Below are 19153 nucleotides of genomic sequence, written 5' to 3' on the forward strand. Positions count from 1 at the left end.
GCCCTGGGGAGGGAAAGGAAGCGGGGTCTTATGGTTCAATGGCCTTAAGCCTCAGAGCCTTTCCCCCTTCAGCCCTGGGCTTGAGGATCCTGTTGCCCCGTGTGTGCTCACCACCCTTTATCTACCATCGATCACACATAGCACTCCTGGCTGACTCTTGGCCCTCTTCCCACAGGCGCAGCGACACATCAGTGACCTATATGAGGACCTCAGAGATGGCCACAATCTCATCTCCCTCCTGGAGGTGCTCTCGGGAGATAGCCTGGTATGTGACCCAGGACCTTGGGGGACTGGCTGCTTTGCTCGCTTGCTTTCCCCTGGGTGACTGCTTTTCCTGTTGGGACCCTTCCCTCTGGCCCAGCTCATCCTTCCCAGCCCTTACTCCTGAGCCTCTCAGCCAGCTTCCCCGTGTCCCACTGAGTTCCTCATTCCCTGTTCTAGGGAACGTTTCTTCTCTGGCCCTGGCTGTCCTGGAAAGATTCTGGACTTTTGCTTTCCCTCTCTCCTCCCCAGGGATAGCCCCAGCCAGGTGCCCATAGCCTGCTTACCTTCAAGCCTAAGGCTATTCTGGTGTGCCCTGCTTCCGAGTCCTCAGGACACTAGTGACCATAGGGGTCTCCCACCAAGGCTGGGGTCCATCCCACTTGCTTATCCATCCTGCAGTAGCCCTGGCCCTTTGATATGCTGCGGACTCCCGCAGCCCTCCCTTGACCTGTGCGTTGTCCTCACAGGTCCTGAGTTACTTGCGTGCTCTTGTTTCCCCTTCCCTCCCCTTCCCCTTAGGGCTGGGGACCCTGGCCCTGCTGCCTGGGCTGACCTAGCCAGGCCCTAACCTATTAACCTCACTGTACACTCTGCTTTGACTTCTCTGCGGCTTTGGACTCTGACCCCTGACCTCTGCCCTTTACCCTTTGCCTACTGCCCGCCCTGCTCCGGCCGGGCAGCCGAGGGAACGTGACGTAATCAGGAACTTGCGCCTGGTGAGTGATTCTGTCCTGTTTGCCCTCGGCGGGGCGGCCCGCGTGTGACATGTCCCAGGACATGTGGCTCTGCCATTGGCTGCTGCGGCCATGATGTTAGCCCTGACCCCACGGGGATAGATGCGGGAACCTTTGCGGGAGAGCGGCTGAAGAAGATTGTCTCTAAATGACATCCTGCCCCAAGCAGCCAATCACAGCTCTGCTCCCACCTCTGCTAACTATCAGCGGGCGTGGGGGTGCAGCCTTGATGGGTTGTGTGAGCATGCAGCTGGACGACGTGTGCGCAGGGTCCTTCCAAGGGGGCAGGAAGGCTGGGGCCTTGGCTATAGGGTTATCTCAGAGCCCAGCACTGCACCTACATGGCATAGGTAGGATTACCTATTTCATTTTGATTTAAGAAAGTCTTGCTAATAATCGGAGCAATGAGTTGCCTGAAGAGGTAGTGAGCTCCCCTTCACCAGTAGTCTTCCAGCAGAGGCTAAGAGATTAGGGAGTGGTCAAGGGGATTCTTGCTTGGGCAGGGGCAAGAGTGTCTTTTGAGTGTCCAGGATTAGGCACGTTGCTGGACCTTTGGATGAGGGCCTGGGGTAAGGGGTAGGGGGAGAGACGAGGGATGAGAGGGATGAGGCAGGTTCCTAGAACCCTTCAGTATTCTTACTGATCTCTCGCAGTGTGCCTGGCTCTGTTCCCCTGGAGAAAAGAGGAGATGTGGAATGGATGTGGAGAGGACAGTTAGAGGACCCTGTCCCTCAAGGAACTCCTATCTATTCTTCTTGGGGAGACAGGGCTCCCATGGGGTGATAGTGAGGGCAAAGGATGGAGTCCAAGCTCTCATCCTAGTTCTCCTAGTGGGCAGTCAAGGCCACTGGCTCCCAGGCCTCTGCCCAACAGAGCTACAGGGCCTCACCCCAGAAGGGACTATATTTCTGTCATGGGGGTTGAGTGAACTTGGGGCTTGTGGGTTCTTGTTGGAGGCCATGGCCATCAGGGCTTTTGGAGGAAGAGGGGCCCTGGGAACTTGGGTCCTGTTCTGGCCCTTGTTGCTGGGGAGGAAGCAGAATCCTGTTGTTTTTAGGGGGATTGGAGGAGGGGCTACTCAGCCAGACAAGGGTTTCCTTGCTATTGTTTCCTTACAAACCCCTTCCTTCCCTCAGCCTAACACCAACACAGGCAGCAGGATTTCCCGGGGAAACTTTGTGCCTTTCCCTTAGGCAGAGCTTGGTCTCTTGTCCTACCTACCTTCTAAAGGAGTAAAGATGGCTTCATGGCACTTGAGTCTCTTCATTTCTCTTATTTCATGTAATGAGGTGGCTTCCCTCTGTATTCCTTCTCTTTCCTCAGAACTTCTCCCTTCCCTTCGGGGACTCAACTTACCCCACTTGATGAAGGATGAAGGGAGGGCAGGGCAACTGCCTGCAGAGAGAGAATTAAGGACTTGAGTGGCACATAGTCCTGAATTACCTGCTTTAGTGCTGTGGGCAGTAGGGACACTGTGGTAGCTGAGTTCAACTGGTTGCATTGGAGTATGGGCCACCCCTTGGATCTAGCCCTGGGGGCCCTGAGCCTTGCTCAGAGCAGGGCAGCTTCTATGGGGAGTGTCCAGCGGGCCTACCCCATCCAGTTCAAATAAGCCGTGATCACAGCCAGGCCAGGTTGCATGTACAAAGCTGAGGGGCTCAGTTGGCAGTGGTGGGGAGGGTCATTGTGTGAGCTGCCCTGTTCTGAGTATCCTTGGGGGATTGGAGTGGATGAACCTACGGAAAAGTGTGTGTATGTGGGTAGAGTTTGGCAAGACTGCAAGGGATTCTGGGGTCGAAGAGGTCCTGATTCCTTCCCATCCACCTGAAAAATTTTGATCTAGCTTGCTTTCCTTCTTTTCTTCTCAGCCTCGGGAGAAAGGGAGAATGCGTTTCCATAAATTGCAGAATGTCCAGATTGCCCTGGATTACCTCAAACATCGACAGGTGAGACACATTGTCTTCCCTGAGTATCTTTGGAGCTGGACCCAGAACCTCCTCTGTTCCAAATGTCTCCAGGACCTTGGCTCCTTTTAATACCTGGCCTTCTCGGTTAGGGTGTTTAGTGGTGCTTTATGTCCAGCCCTGGGACTCCTAAGGGGTGTCCGATATGGAAATGTACATGTAGATGAAACCACACTCTGAAGTCTGACCCTAATCCATCCCTGGAATTGTGACCCTGACCAAAAGGCCATTTTCCCCCCTAAGTATTCCTGGGATCCAACTCTCATCCTCTGTTCCCTGAACATTTAGGACCCTGACCACTGGGGCTTTCTGTCCTGAGAATCCACAGGTTCCTACCTCTCCAGAGTAGTTGGCTTGGTCAGAGTTCTGAACTGGGTCTAGAGTTGTAGGTGACCCCTCTGGAAATTTGTTTGCAGGTGAAACTGGTGAACATCAGGAATGATGATATTGCTGATGGCAACCCCAAGCTCACCCTGGGTTTGATATGGACCATCATCTTACACTTCCAGGTCAGGAGACTTCCTTCTCTGAATACTCCTTCTAGACCCTTTGCTAATGTTTGGGAATAGAGTTGTTGAGAGAGTCCTGGGGTGTGGGGTTCTGGGGGAGGAGGGGGTGGCAAGGCCTTGGACTCCTCTCATACTCAAGGGAGCTAGAAAATCCTATGGTATCACAAACCTCACAAAACCTCCCCTGGGGGGAAGCAAGCAGTGTGACACAGAAGAAAAGAGCATCAACTTCGGAGTCAGAGTATGTGAATTTGAACCGTCTCTAGCTTTGGTTAAGTTCCCTGGATTTCAGTTCCTTCATCTGTGAAATAAGGGGCTCAGATTAGATGGCCTCTGAGATCCCTTCTAGTTCGAGGGCTCTGGTTTACGAAAGGATGCTGTCATTGGGAATGAAGGCAGTGGGGACACTGTGGCAGCTAAAAACCAGGAAAAGAGATCTAGAAGACAGCAAAAAAAAGTGAAGGGCCATATCTTGTGATGCCTAGAAATATATACAACCCTAGACTAGTTCTAATGGGTATGAGGAGGGGGATAGTAGGGGATGGTGGCTCCAAGGGAACAAAGGAGGCTTCCTGTTAAGCAGTTCAAGAATTATCTATTTCTTGGGCAGTGATGATGTACTCTCTGGGCTTTGGGGGACATGAGGAAGAATGACATTGCTTCTGCCCTCAAGAGGCTTACATTCTAGGGGGAGAAGATAGCATGCCCATGTGAACAACTGGGAATGGTAGACTATATAAGGTTAAGAATAATAGGAGACGGGGCAGCTAGGTATGGAGTGCCAGACTTAGTGTCTGGAAGACTCATCTTCATGAGTTCAAATTCAATTTCAGACACTTGCTAACTATGCAACCCTGGGCAAGTCACTGAACTGTTTGCCTAAAAAAGGAAAGAAAGAAAGAAAGACTAATAGGACGTATCTTCTTCCTCATTGTGGTAGGCAACACAGGTATTTGTTAAACTCCCACCTTGTGCCAGGCATTGAACAGCCTGGAAGCTGGGATTGCAGAGACAGAAACACAACAGCCCCTGCTCTCAGGGACCCTTCCATCTGTCTAGGTATGGGGTCACTGGACCTCAGGGAATGAGAACAACACAAAGATTCTGCCCTGGAATTTGGGGACTAGCCCATCCCAGGAGGGAGTGGAGCCAGGGAGGGCTATGCTTTGTGGATATCTCTCTGTCTTAAGGGTAACTCTGTTTTCAGAGTATTCAGAGCACTCTATGTCTCTGGACTCCCAGGACTGGGGTGGGGAGCCTTGTTCCCTCAACATCCATGTTCTTGGGCAGTACCCTCTGGCCTTTCCTATGAATGGCAGGGCCTATCCATCCAGGAATGTGCTCAGAGAGGGAAAACAGCTGCCACCCCCGGAGGGGAAATGCTTTGGAGAAGTAAAGGCTCAGAGGTTGGGCTGACTCATTGCTATCCGGTGCCAACCACCGCCAAAAGCACAGGAAACACATCTGATTCCTGTACGGGGTGGAGCCTGGTTGGCACGATGGCTTGAGTCAATGAGAGACAGACAGACAGAACGTGGAAGAATGGAGCCACTAGGCACCCAGAGGGAATAGCCACACTATTGTGGCTATTATGGAATAGTCACTAGAGATGAGTTCCCATGCACATGTGTGCATAGATTATATAGCGACAGACATTCCAGAAGGGAGGTCACTAGCCAGATGGAAAGATGAGCAGACAGATTTCAGAGTACCAGACTGACAGACAGACAGAGCTGCCTGGGCAGGAGTCAGAGAAGGAGGGAGACACCCTATGAGCTACTCCATCTAGGGAGAAATCTACATTCCCCCAAAGGAAATGCCCTTTCCTGTCCCCTTCCTCTGCCTCAGGAGGTTTGGAAGAGCTGTCTGACCCTTTAAAGATGCCCATTGCTCACCTCTCTTATTTGTGGGCTCAGAGTCAATCATGAAGAGGCAATACCAGCCTGGACCTTCTAGTTTAGTGGCCCAGACCTCATCTCTTCATGCCCAGTCTGAGAAGGGGATATTTGTGCCTTAGAGGTCCTATCATAGGCTCTCCTTAGGGCTGCCTGATTCACTTAAAAAAAAATTTTTTTTTTAATAAAACCCTTATGTCTGTCTTAGAATCAATTCTAAGACAGAAGACAGCAAGGGCTAGGCAATGGGGGTTAAGTGATTTGCCCAGTCAGTGTCACACAGCTAGGAAGTATCTGAGGCTACATTTGAACCCAGGACCTCCTGACTCCAGACCTGGTGTTCTATCCACTGAGCCACCCAATGGCCCCCTGATTCACTTTTAAAGGTTGAGTTTTAGTAGCTTTCAGTCAGTCTCGACGTAAGGATAGGGAATGGCAGGGAGGGCCAGGGCTGCTCAAGTTTGTGCTCAGGTTAATGTGAGGAGCTTGGGTCCAGTGACCGTGTGTGCCTGAGCCCCGTGGCACTGGGGAAGGTCTGGCTTCTCCTCCTGGGGCTGGCATCCGACCTGGGCCTCACGCCTCTTACCCTACATTCCCCTTTCAGATCTCAGACATCCAGGTGAGTGGCCAGTCTGAGGATATGACTGCCAAGGAGAAGCTGCTGTTGTGGTCTCAGCGGATGGTGGAAGGCTACCAGGGCCTGCGCTGTGACAACTTCACGGCTAGCTGGAGGGATGGGCGCCTCTTCAATGCCATCATTCACCGGCACAAGTAAGGGCAGGCACCTCCTGGGCTCCCCGGGAGGGAAGGGTCCTGGACCAGGTGCCGGAGCTGAATGGCAAACAAATAGAGATGTGAGCCTGAGCCCTTGGTTCTGATGGACTCACATCCCAGAGGAACAGGCAGCGGGGTGCACAAGGACAGAGAGGTACATGACGCCCAGGCAGAAGCTGCTAAGGGGCCATGGAGTGAGTTTGGGAGACGGCGAGTCACTCAGTATGGCTGGAGCAGAAGGATACAGGAGGTTGGAGAGATTGATTGAGATGAGAATTCAAAGAGCCTCGAATGCTAGGCTAAGGGCATTGGAGCAGTAATAAGAGCTGACGTTTATAGAGCACTTACTATTTGTGTCAGGCGTTGTGCTAAGCGGTTTACAATTATTACTTCATTTGATCCTCACAACAATCCTGGGAGGTGGCTGTAAGGATGATCCCCATTTGGCAGATGAGAAAAATGAGGTAAACAGGGGTTAAGTGACTCACCCAGGGTCACAGGGTAAGTATTCAAGACCAGATTTGAATTCAGGTCTTCCCAAATCTAGGCTCAGCTTTCTAAGAGTCAGGAAGCCCTGGCTTTGATTCCTGCCTCAGACGCTTATGAGCAGTGTGACCCTGAGCCAGTTCCTTAACCACTCTGAGCCTTGGATCCCTGATTTATAAAATAAGCAGATGACCCCAAAGGCTCTTTCCAGCTCTAAAATCCAGGTTTCTGTGGTCTGGGTAGCCTTCCCCAGGATTGAGGAGGTGGGGGAGAGGAGGACTCAATTTTTTCTTGGGCTCTTAATCATCAATGAATCAATAAACATTTATTAATCTCCTGCTGTATGCCAGGCACTGTGCCTTGGCGCCAGCCTTGGCCATTACTTTCATTCCTGTACTGCCTTCTGGACACAGGAGCTCTGACCCTGTGGGGACAGAGAGAGATCTCCTTCTTGAGTGCCCCATTTCCTTAGGATCATAGAATTTGAGCTGGAAGGAGCCTTAAAGCCATCTAGTCCAGTCCCTGCCCTGCCCTGCCCATTTTACAGAGGAGGAAACTGTGGCTAGTTAACTTGCCCAAGGCCACACAGGGAGTTAAGGGACAGAGGCAATCTGTGCCCTTTCCACTACACACTCTCTCTTACTTCCTATGGTTTCTCCTTCCCTCGCTTCTACCTTGTCATATGTGTTGGCTTCTGGATCCAGCCCCAGCCTCAGGCTCTGCATTCCCTTTAGAGTAAGCATGTTGGGACTCTGAGCTGGTGCTGCTGCTGGGGGCAGTTCAGTAAGTGACTGCTCATACCAGCCTGCCCTGCTAATTGCCCCTTGCCCTGGGGAGTCTCACCCAAGCCCCCAGATTTGTAGGGCTCTGGATTTCCATTGCCTAGGGCAGGACAGGCAGCTCCCTCCATCTCCTCCTGAGAGACACCCTCAAGCCTTGGCTCTGAGGCTCTGATTCCTGCCCCATAATAAAATGTGGACTTACCAAGGCCCTCAGAGATACCATGGCATGTCCCCTTAAAACCTGCCCAGGACTGTGTGACCCTAGGCAAGGCCCTTAACCCCTGTTGCCTTGCCCTTTTGCCTTGGAACCAATACACAGTATTGATTCTAAGCCAGAAAGTAAAGGTTTTTAAAAAAAAAACCTGCTTAGGAAGAGGGATCAGGGGAGTGGCTGACCCTGTACCCCAACCCATCTTACAGTTTACCTATTATATCCCTGTATGCAGAGGATTGAGGGTTAGACTTGGAATTGGAGATCAAATACTGCCTCATATACTTCATAGCTGTGTGACTCTGGACAAGTCAAACCCTTCTGAGCCCCCAGTTTCCTCTTCTGTAAAATGGGGGAAACAGTAATATTTACTTTCCCCCTCCCCCCAAGGGTGGTTGTGAGGATCAAGTGAAATAACGCAATTGGCTTTCTTTGCCAAACTTAAAAGCGTTATTTATATAAAAGCTGGCTATTCTTAGAGGGGACATCTAGTGTTGTCTCCCCAGTTTTCCTTAGACTCAGGCTCTTAGAATGACAGGCCTCCCTCTCTTGCTTGAGCTTCCCACATGGGGCGCTTGGCTGGGTGGGCTATGCTAGCCTCCTTTATTGCAAAGTTGACAAAACTGCAGGCAAGTCGTGGCATCTTCTGCTGCCTGTCCCTGGCTGGGCAGGCTGGGCCCTGCAGTAGGGGAGCCCCTGAGGGGAGAGACAGATCCTGCCTGCTGCCAGGCTGGTGTGGAGATGGCTGGGGTGGGGTTGGGTGGGAGCAGGCTGCCCCAGGCTATGACTGCTGTATGGCTTCTCCTGGATGGGAGGGAGAGAGGGAGGGAACAAGCAAGGATGCGAGTCTGGGCAGGATCTGAGCAGGCTTCCCTCTGCCTCCTCCCAGCCTTTGCCTTAAACTTGAGCTAAGTAGGAGGAGCCGACCAGCTCCTCAGCTCCCAGACCCCAGAGTGGGGCTAGGTGACTAGTCAAAGTGGTACCTCCGGACCGATAGAGCGCCGGGATCAGAGCTGCCATCCCGAGAGAGAGAGAAGACGGGAGGAGAGACCCCTGTGGCCACAGACGAGACATGAGTGCTCTTGTGAAGGGGAAACAGAAGAAGGGGCCCTGGAGGAAGGGGCCCCGGGCTGCTGGTGGCAGGGAAGAACGGGTGCTGATGTTGTGTGAGGATGGTCTCCCTTCTGGAGCCCAAGATCTGCCACTCAATGGCCTCCAAGACGGAGTAGAAAGTCACCTGAGTGGGGAATTGTACTCCGTACACTCCACTCTGCGTCTCCGAGAGCTGTAGGCACTCTGGTCTTGTCTCCTTCCTTCTATTTTCTTCTCTTTTTGTCTCCCCCTTCTCTCATTCCTATCCCTGTCTCCCACTTCTATCCCCCATCTCTTCTTCCCTTCATTTGTTTGGGGAGAAGGGAGGCCAGGCAGTCTCCAAGTGGGGACTCCCAGTGAGGGGACTGAGCCCCTCCCTACGTGTTGTGGCCTCTGGGCTTGATCCCACCTCTCCTTTCTTCCTCCAGGCCCATGCTCATCGACATGAACAAAGTCTACCAACAGAGCAACCTGGAGAACTTGGACCAGGCATTCAATGTGGCTGAGCGAGAGCTGGGGGTAACCCGGCTGCTGGACCCTGAGGGTACGTGGTCTCTTTAAGGTGGGCCCCCATTGCTTCCTTGAGGGACATCTGCACCCCTTTTCAGTTTCCAAACCTCCCCTCATCTCTTCCTCGGCAGACGTGGATGTGCCCCAGCCAGATGAAAAGTCCATCATCACCTATGTGTCTTCCCTGTACGATGCCATGCCCCGGGTCCCTGATGTGCAGGATGGGGTGAAGGCCAACGTAAGTGATGTGGATGGGGAGGGAATGGGCAGGGCTCTGGCATTATCCCCTTCTCCCTGTGGACACCTGGGCCAGGCCTTTCCCTCTGTTAAGTCCTACCTTCTGGGGTAGGAGCTGCAGCTTCGCTGGCAGGAGTACCGGGAGCTGGTCATGTTGCTGCTCCAGTGGATTCGTCAGCATATCATCTCCTTTGAGGAACGCAAGTTTGCCACCAGCTATGAGGAGACAGAGGTGGGTGGCTTCCCCTGGGCCTTGGGGTCTCTTCCAGCTCTCCCCAGCCTCTGCCTGCCCCTCAGGGTTCTCTCAGAGGTCCCCAACTCTGACAGGCCTAGGCTTGTCGCTGCTTCTACTCCCTCTTTGGTCAGGCTGCACTGGAGGAGAGCAGAAACCCCCCCCCCCCCAAAATACCATTTAAATGGGAAAAACTGACAGGTATCTGAAGGAAAGCTAGAGTCTCTGTACGATGCCATGCAGAAAGAAAAAGGCATAGGTTTTTTCAAGGGCTAATGTTGGGACCAGGATGCTACCAAGGTGCCTTCTGGCCTTTCCTCCACTCTGCCTCTCTTGGCACCACCAGGAGGGCACAGTGGATGGAGTGCTGTGCCTGGAATCAGGAAGTCCTGAGTTCCAAATCTGGGTTCCGACACTTAGCAGTGTGATGTTGGACAAGCCATATCACTTCTCTGATCCTCAGTTTCCTCATCTTTAAAATGGGGATAATAGCACTTACCTCATAGAGCTGTTGTGGGGATAAAATGAAATAATATAAATAACAGTGACGGGCACATAATAAGCATTATATTTTTAATAGAGGAAGAGTCATCTCAGTGGGCAATGTGTGAGGGGTCCAGGCTCTTCCATCTATTGCTATTGCTACAGTTAGACCTTCTGCCCCCTTGATGCCTTTACCCCAAGTGCTGAGTTCTTTGGGAAGTAGGTCAGGACACCTCCATCCTTGATCTCCAGTTTCCTCTCCCCAACCTTTTGGAACTTTTCAAGTTCTGTAGCCTCCCTCAAGGTTCCCACATTGAATTCTGGTGTTTGGGTTTCTGTTGAGTATCTGGCCCTTCAGGTCAATTGGACAAACACTTAAACTCATTCCCAGCTCCTCCTCCTTCTTTCCCTGGCAACAAAGATGCTGAAGGACCATGAGCTCATGCCACATGCAGATTATTTGGAGGAAGTGTAGGCTGGAGAAGAGCGATTTAGAAAGAACATGGTGGCTGTCTTAGTGTTTGAAGAGCTGTCACATGGGAGGGAGATTAAACTTGCTTGGCATGGCCCCAGAGGACAGATTTGAGAGCAGAGAATGAAAGCCACAAAGGGAAAGAATTAGTCTCTGTGTAAGGAAGAAGTTTCTAATAGTGAGAGCTGTCCCAAGTGGAATGGACTGCATTCCCCTCACTGGAGGACTTCAAGCAAAGGCTAGACCACTATTTGTTGAATTGTTTGTAGAAAGATTTCTCCTTTGGGTCCTAGTTGGATTAGACTGCCTCTGAGCCCCTTTTCCGTGAGAATCTATGACTTTATATGAGGACCTCAGCAGCCAAGGCATCAACCCAGTTCCTGGTACTCTCTTCTGAGAGAGAATTCCCATCTTCTGAGCCCAGTGGTCATTGTGAGGCTATTCTTCCAGAAGTATTACCCACTCTGGGTGCTCTTCTAAGACCCTGCCCTGAGTCTAGGCCTGGACCTAGTCCTGATCCCTTGTGATGGCATATAAACCCTCCCCATTGGCAAACTTTATTGGCTTCAGGGTCACAATCTTAGAGCTGCGAAGGGACCTTAGAGATCCATTAGGGCAACCCTTTCCTTTTAGAGTTGGAGCTTTAGGCCTTTCTTTGAGATCTCATGTCAGCATCTCTTCTCAGATCCTCTGGTGTCAGTTCCTCAAATTTAAAGAGACTGAGCTTCCTGCCAAAGAAGCCGACAAGAACCGATCCAAGAACATTTACCAGTCACTGGAGGTGAGAGATCCGCCTTTCCTCAGAGAGAGACCCAAGCTGCTCCTCTGCTTGCTCCCTGCATCCCCTCTCTAGACAGTTTTCTGTCTTCTTTTCCTTTGGTTTTGGCAATGTTGGCTCCTTCTTTAGCTTCATCTTTCACCACCATCTTCTAAAGGAGGAGTGAGATAGTGCCCAAGGCCATGCACATTCAGAGTCGCCTTATGACTGTCCTAGGGCACTAGGGTTTGGGGATGAGGCCCTTTATACCCCCTGTACCTGGACTACTGACATAGAAGCCATTGGTTCAGAATTGGGGTGTGTTCTACATAATGCGAACTTGAACTCAGGATCTTTGGAGGCAAGAGACTTGAATTTGAATGTAGGCTCCCGTTACTCCCTGGGTAACCCCTCTTTAAGCATTTGTCTTCTCTGCTATGCCAAAATACTCAAAGGTCTATGGTGTAGGAGCAGCTAGGTGGGTGAGTGGATAGAGTCTAGAGTCAGGAAGTCCTCGGTTCAGATCTGCCCTCAGACACTTTCTACCTGTGTGACCCTGGGCAAATCACTTAACCCTGACTGCCTAACCCTTATTGCTCTTCTGTCACAGAGTTGTTACTAATCAGAAAGTAAGGGGTTTTTTTGGGGGGTGCAGAAAGGTCTTTGGTGCCAGTGAAGGGAACTCCTAGGGGTGGGAATTTCTTTTGCCTAGTGACTAAGTCCTAGAGAATTCTAGTGATGAGTTGGAGTTCAGGGAAGAGCATTTTATAAACTTTAAATGTGCTTTATAAATATGAGCTAAGAAACACGAAAAGGAATGAGATAACTTTGGGACCTCGGGGGAAGGAGGCTCATCTCCCTGCCTGTGTACCCTGACTCTGCATCCATTATCTCCTCTGAGCCGAAGGATACAGTGCTGGAGGAGTGGATACCCCAGACTAGCTGGATGCTTCCATATCCCTAACAGAGAAATTAACTGATCTGAGAGGCAGCTTGGTGTGGCACTGTATTTATAGTCAGGGAGAGGTGAGTTTAAGTCCTATCCCAGATGTTTGATAGTTGTTCTACCCAGGAAAGTCCCTTAACCTCTCAGTTTCCTCATCTGTAAAACAGGGATAATAGAGCCTCCCCACTTTCCCCTGGAGTTATTGTGAGGATTAAGTGAGTTAACTTCTATAAAGCACTTTGCAAACCTTATAGCACTATATATATGTTAGAGACATTGCCAAAAGTCACAGAGACAATGTGTCAGGCAGGATTTGAACCCCAATTTTACTGTCTTCAAGCCTAGCACTTGGAGCAGCTAGGTGGCATGGTGGCTGGAGAGCCAGGCCTGGAGTTGGGAAGATCTGGGTTCAAATCTGGCCTCAAGACACTTCCTAGCTGTGTGACTTTAGGCAAATCACTTAACCCTAATTGCCTAGTCTCAGTTCTTCTATCTTAGAATTGATATTAGAATTAAAATTGCCTTATTCTTTTTTCCCCCCAGTAAAATTTTACTTTGTTCTCCCCAAAATTACATTTAAAAATTTTTAAATGTTTTCTGACATTTTGCGATCTAAATTATTTCCCTCCCTTCCTTCTTTCCCCCTTCCTTGAGACAGCTAGTAACCTGATATAGGTTATACATGTGCTATCATGCAACACATATTTCCTCATTCATCATGTGAAAGAAGACATATATTATACCTACAAGGAAAAACTCATAAAGTAAAAAAGGGTATGCTTTGACCTGCGTTCAGATTCCTTCAGTTCTTCTATAGTGGTGGTTAGCATTTTTCATTATGAGTCCTTTGGAGCTGTCTTAATCCTTACATTGCTGATAATAGTTAGTGACGTCAAAGATACTCTTTGAGTTGCTGTGGCTCACAGGTTCATCGGTCTTCAGCCAACCTAAGTGATGAATCTCAGATTTCAGGGGAAAGTGTTCCAAAACCTTAAAGCACTATCTGAGTGTGAACTGGGATTTTTTTTTATCATTTTAAATATAGGAAGATACATGGTGATGTTGGGGCCAATGAGAGGGTTTAGTGCTGGCTGTCCATGATATGTGATCACGCTTTCATTATTATTAGATTACCAGGGCAACTCATAATCATCATTCATATGTATCTAGTGCTTGGTGAGTTCCAAGTACTTTTCATGCATTATCTCCTTGGACCTGAATTTGAACCGGGAGGAAGGCAAACCTCAATCTAGCTGGAGTGAGCCAAGGAGTGTGAACACCAGCCCATCCTCTCCCAAGTTATTTGTTGGCACACAGGTTTCTCAGAACCTGTGGCCCTGGGCACACATACATCCACCCTTCTCCTTGCCCCACCTACCTGCCACCTTCCTGAAACACACCCTGTGGGGACACCACCTTGCTGGATGGGGCAGGGTACTCTCTACCTGGCAAGTGCTGGGCACCCCTGAGCCCATGCCCTATTCCCTGTGCCTATGCAGGGGGCTGTGCAGGCTGGGCAGCTGAAGGTACCACCAGGCTTTCACCCTTTGGATGTGGAGAAGGAATGGGGGAAGCTACATGTGGCCATCCTGGAGCGGGAGAAGCAACTGAGAACAGAGTTTGAGAGGTGGGTGTGGGGCAGGATGGTGGAAGGGAGTTCCAACACCACAGATTTTCCATGGGGCAGGAGGAGGGGGTCCCCAGGAGAGCCTGGGAGGTGGGGAGCAGGAACGGGCTGGAGGGAGGTGCCCGTGGTGGGGCTAATAGGAACCACACGCCTATGACTCATCGCCCCAGAGAGGAAACGGTTTGCCACTGAAAATCTTGTGCTTTATTCAGAGTTTGGGCAGTGAAGCCTTGAAGGGAGACAGAAAACCAGTTCAGGGAAGGTTGGAGGGCCCCGTGCTGGTGGGGTCTCAGGATGGGCAGAAGAGGTCTGAGGGGCTTGGAAGTGAAGCCCTCCTCTTTGGGGTGGGTGTGTCCTGCAGGCAGGAGTGTCTCCAGAGAATAGTGAGCAAACTACAGATGGAATCCGGGCTGTGCGAGGAGCAGCTGAATCAGGCGGATGCCCTGCTGCAATTGGTGAGGCCGGTGCAGAGGGTGGGGCTGCAGACCTGGGGGAGGACCAGCCTGGCTGAGGGGCTGGGCCACAAGGAGAGAAAGGCTGGAGGACCGTTTGGGTGGGGCCGGGCCGGGATTTCATTTCTCTTCCAAGCCGGAGGCTGCCTTGGCTCAAGGGTGGATCCTGCCTGGCCAAGCCAGAGCAGGCTAGAAGTGTGGAGCTCATCCCTGGTGACCCGGCACAATGACGTGTCTAGGGCCTGTTGGCTGCTGAATTCTGTGCCTTAGGCTGGGGAAGATGCAATGTTTAAGACCCAGTCCAGGGCTTACATAGGACCTTGTTGAGGTTTGGGGAGGTCTGGGATCTCCCTGGAGATGTGGGGAGTTGCCAAGGACCCATGTTTCTGGGTGTGCTCTCAGGGGGCCACTCTCTGACCCACGGTTGTGCCATTGCAGGACATCCGACTGCTGGCCTCAGGCAAAGCCCCTCAGCATGCAGGGGAGGTGGAAAGAGACCTGGACAAGGCTGATGGCATGATCCGGCTGCTCTTCAATGATGTGCAGACCCTCAAAGATGGGCGGCACCCACAGGGCGAGCAGATGTACCGAAGGTAACAGGCACGGAGAGTGGACATCTGGGGCCCCCAATGGGCACAGCCACCCTCCTAGAGGTGATGCTGCCCTAAAACTCAGGAGGTCCAGTCTAAAGAGCTGGCTCTGCCATTCACACTAACTTTTTGTGTCCTTGGGAAAGAAAGACACATAAACTCACTGGACCTCGATTTCCTCCGTTTTAACATGGGCCTGATGGTCAGTGTTTCTTCCTTCAGCCTAGAGCCACAGTTTCAAGCGAGAGGTCAAGGAGGAGAAGGAGGCCCGAATTCCGGGCCTGGGTCTGTCATTCAGCAAACACTCACCATGAACCAAGTCATCTTTATCATGAGTGTAGAGCTGGAAGGGACCTCAGAAACCTTCTTAGTCCAGCACTCTCATTTTACAGATGAGGAAACTGAGGCCTGCAAAAGGAGAGGATGAAAAGGATCATAGATTTAGAGCTGCAAAAGACCTGAGACCATTTAACTGTAGCTGAGGACGCTGAGGTGAAGGGATATTCTCAAAGTTACCCAGCTAGTTACATGTCAGAGGCAAGATTTGAACTCAAGTTCTTGTATTGGGCATAGTGCTGGAGGAGATGGGGAGGTCAGCTAAGACGGCTGGCCGGCCTCATGGAGCTTGCAGTGTTCCCATCTGTGTCAGGGGACAACCCCTGCCCGCCTACCTGCCTGTGAGGAGCAGCTGCCTGTCCGTAACGCATGAGAGCATGTCTTGGGAGAGTGCCAAGAACAGTTACGAGCAGCTCTGCTATCTTGGCTGGATCACGTCCCTCGTGTCTCTCTTGCTCGAAGCAGTTCTGCCTTCCCAGGTTAACCATGGATCTTGCTGTTCTCTGTTCTCCCTTATGAACTGGCTTCAGCAGTTCCAAAGAATCTCCATTTACTCTGCCAGAAGGACCCTTAAACCAAAGCCCTCGAGCCCTGCTCTGACTTTCTTTTTTAAACAAGCATTTATTAAACACCAATTCTGTGCCAGGCAGTGTGCTAAGAGCTTTACAGCTATCTCGTGTGATCCTCAGCACAACCCTGGGAGGGAAATACTTTTATTAGGCCCATTTTATAGATAGGAAAATGGAGTCAGAGTGACTTGTCCAAGGGCTGAGGTCACATTTGAATTCAGGTCTTCTTGGCTTCAGGTCCAAGGCTCTGTTCTATTCGCTGCACCACCTCACTGCCTCTCTGGCTTTCCTCTAGCTGAAGCTAGTGCTTTATTCTGGGACTATGGCCCAAACACCAATACATTTGAGTAGCTAAGGGCTAGATCAGGTTTAAGAAACGGAGAAAAGCCTTTCCTCCCTTCTCTCAAGCTTGCTTCCAGTTGATTCCAGATCATTAGACACACACATTTGTATGCAAGCATAATTTTTGAGGGGCAGTTTGGTGGCACAATGGGTAGAATGTGGGGCCTGAAGTCAGGAAGATTCATCTTTCTGAGTTCAAATCTGGTTTCTTCACTTCTTACTAGCTGCGTGATCCTAGTTTCATCCTGTTTGCCTCAGTTTCCTCATATGTAAAATGAGCTGGAGAAGGAAATGGCAAACCACTCCAATATCTTTGCCAGAAAAGCCCAAATGGGGCCACAGTGGCTCAAATGACTGAACATTAACAAGAATAATTTCATTAGGCCCAGCAGGTGTTTCTAAGGTACCTCCTCTGTGCCAGTCACTGTGCTGGTCCCCAGAGATACAAAAACAAGATAGTGCCTGCCCTTGAGGAGCTCACCCTCTACTAGATAGTTCAGATGCCGGGTAGTTATTAAAAGAGAAACAGCTTTCCCTCTTCCACCCTTCCTGCAGACTTCCCCTGGGATGCTCCCCAGGATTCTTGGGGTTCTTCCTCTGCCCCTGGGTCACAGCTTCTCGGTGGAACAAAGCTGATGGCCTCCTCCTCTCCTCTCCTCTCTCTCCTAGGGTATACCGCCTGCATGAGCGGCTTGTGGCCATCCGCACTGAGTACAACCTGCGGCTCAAGGCTGGCGTGCCAGTGACTCAGGTGACTCAGGTGAGCTCCGTGGCCTCCCCAAGGCGACCTGAGCTGGAGGATGTCACACTGCGCTACCTGCATGACTTGCTGGCCTGGGTGGAAGAAAACCAGCGGCGGTTGGATGAGGCCGAGTGGGGTGTGGATCTCCCTAGTGTGGAGTCTCAGCTGGGCAGCCACCGGGGCCTGCATCAGTCCATCGAGGAATTCCGGGCCAAGATTGAGCGAGCACGGGCAGATGAGGTAAGCTGAAGTCATACTCATTGAACAGCTACCCTGTCCCCCCCACTTAGGGCTGTCTTCCAGGCTGTTGGGGGCCGAGGAAGCTTCATTCTCTCTTCCCTTCCCACAGAGCCAGCTCTCTCCAGCTACCAGAGGGGCCTACAGGGACTGCCTGGGCAAACTGGACCTACAGTATGCCAAGCTGCTGGTAAGAAGGAAGGCCATGGTGGGGATTGCAGTTGAGCTCAAGAGGGTCTTACGCTCTGACCTCTGCCCTCTTCCCTTCCTGCTTGGGTTTGTAGAACACTTCTAAGGCCCGACTACGGTGTCTAGAGAGCCTGCATAGTTTTGTGGCAGCAGCCACCAAAGAGCTGATGTGGCTGAATGAGAAGGAAGAGGAAGAAATCAACTACGACTGGAGCGAACGCAACAATAACATGGCAGCCAAGAAGGACAGCTATTCGGTAAGGAGTTGGGCTAGCCACCCAGGATCCTTGCAGCCCTCTCTGCCCCTGGCTTATTCTTGGGTCAGAACCAGCAGAAGGATGGTGGGCAGGGGGGCAAGGGTGGCTGAGTGCCCTCAACAGGGCATCTGTCTGAATCCCCCTGTTCCAACCTTCTAGGGCTTGATGCGGGAACTAGAGCTGAAGGAGAAGAAAGTCAAAGAGATTCAAAACACGGCAGAGCGCCTCCTTCGGGAAGATCACCCTGGGAAGCCCACTATAGAGGTAAGGAGGGAGGGCAGCAAGCAGAGCTGACCTGAGATGGTGGGGACAAAGGGAAGGCTGTAGGCAGAATTAGCTAGAGCAAGCACGGGGTTGGGGGTGGGAGGGGAAGGATGTTCAGAGTCAAAGGGAAGGATGTCTTCTTCAAAGCAGGTAAATGGCTCTGCTCTCAGCTCCAGGTGAGGGGCACTGAATGGGAGAGACGAATCAATCCATCAATAACCTTTTATTAGGTTAGGTATCTGCTATGTGGCTGGCACTGTGCCAAGTGCTGGGGATACAGAGACAAAAATGAAATAGGTGGAGGAGGAGGAAGGTGAGGTACCTGCTGAGCATCAGGGAGACAGATATCAGCCTTCCCTGACTCGGTCTGCCCCATCCACTGAAGAGGTCTAGCTAGCAATCTGGGGGAGGGGGCAGGGCAGAGGACAGCAAAGGAAAGCCACCTGTGCTTCAAGTAGAACCCTACACCCTGTGACCTTGAGCTACCATTGTAGGCATTCCAGGCTGCCCTGCAGACCCAGTGGAGTTGGATGCTACAATTGTGCTGCTGCCTTGAGGCCCATCTGAAGGAAAATACAGCTTATTTCCAGGTACCTGTCAGTCTCTCTGGAGGCAGAGCTAGCTGCCTGCATTTGGGAGATGTCAGTCTCCCTCCTTTAAAGTATAGTGGATCTAGAGGTGGAAGGTACCTCAGAAGTCATCCAGAGCAACCCCCTCATTTTACAGATGGGGAAACTGAGGCTCATTTTGCTAGTGTCTAAGATAGGACTTAAACCAAGGTTTTCCTGACTCCAAAATCCAGCAGTCTGTCCACTTGGCCACTTTTCCTCTCCTTCCCCTGAGGGGGGCTATAGCTATAAGTATCCTTGGATGTCTGGGCTTGGTGATGGCTCATAATAATCAACATTTAGAGTTAGAAGGGACTTAAGAGAAGGTTATTTCCTCCAGTACCCTCATTTTACAGAAAACTGAAGCCTGTGAAAGTCAAGTGGCATGGGGGCAGCTAGGTGGCTCAGTGGATAGAGCCAGCTTAGATATAGGAGGTCCTGGGTTCAAACCTGGCCTTAGATACATCCTAGCTGTGTGATACCGGGCAAGTCACTTAATCCCAATTGCCTAGCCCTTACCACTCTTTTGCCTTGGAACCAATACTTATTATTAATTCTAAGACAGATAATAGGTTAAAAAAAAAAGCGAAGT

General features: G+C 51.1%; 1 protein-coding gene across 1 annotated transcript in view; it reads left to right on the forward strand.

Annotated features, from left to right (window-relative positions):
• Positions 1 to 19153, forward strand: part of PLEC (plectin) — an 86396-nt gene that overhangs the window by 39527 nt on the left and 27716 nt on the right. Inside the window, exons 3-18 of the mRNA XM_044669642.1 lie at positions 176 to 265; positions 2867 to 2944; positions 3379 to 3471; positions 5971 to 6137; positions 9140 to 9255; positions 9353 to 9459; positions 9571 to 9690; positions 11331 to 11426; positions 13848 to 13975; positions 14337 to 14430; positions 14866 to 15020; positions 16934 to 17246; positions 17356 to 17433; positions 17528 to 17689; positions 17849 to 17953; positions 18448 to 18543. Of these exons, the coding sequence (XP_044525577.1) occupies positions 176 to 265; positions 2867 to 2944; positions 3379 to 3471; positions 5971 to 6137; positions 9140 to 9255; positions 9353 to 9459; positions 9571 to 9690; positions 11331 to 11426; positions 13848 to 13975; positions 14337 to 14430; positions 14866 to 15020; positions 16934 to 17246; positions 17356 to 17433; positions 17528 to 17689; positions 17849 to 17953; positions 18448 to 18543 (1998 nt within the window). The remainder of the gene's footprint in view (positions 1 to 175; positions 266 to 2866; positions 2945 to 3378; positions 3472 to 5970; positions 6138 to 9139; positions 9256 to 9352; positions 9460 to 9570; positions 9691 to 11330; positions 11427 to 13847; positions 13976 to 14336; positions 14431 to 14865; positions 15021 to 16933; positions 17247 to 17355; positions 17434 to 17527; positions 17690 to 17848; positions 17954 to 18447; positions 18544 to 19153) is intronic.

This window comes from Gracilinanus agilis, chromosome 1 (genome assembly GCF_016433145.1).
Source record: "Gracilinanus agilis isolate LMUSP501 chromosome 1, AgileGrace, whole genome shotgun sequence".
NCBI lineage: Eukaryota > Metazoa > Chordata > Mammalia > Didelphimorphia > Didelphidae > Gracilinanus > Gracilinanus agilis.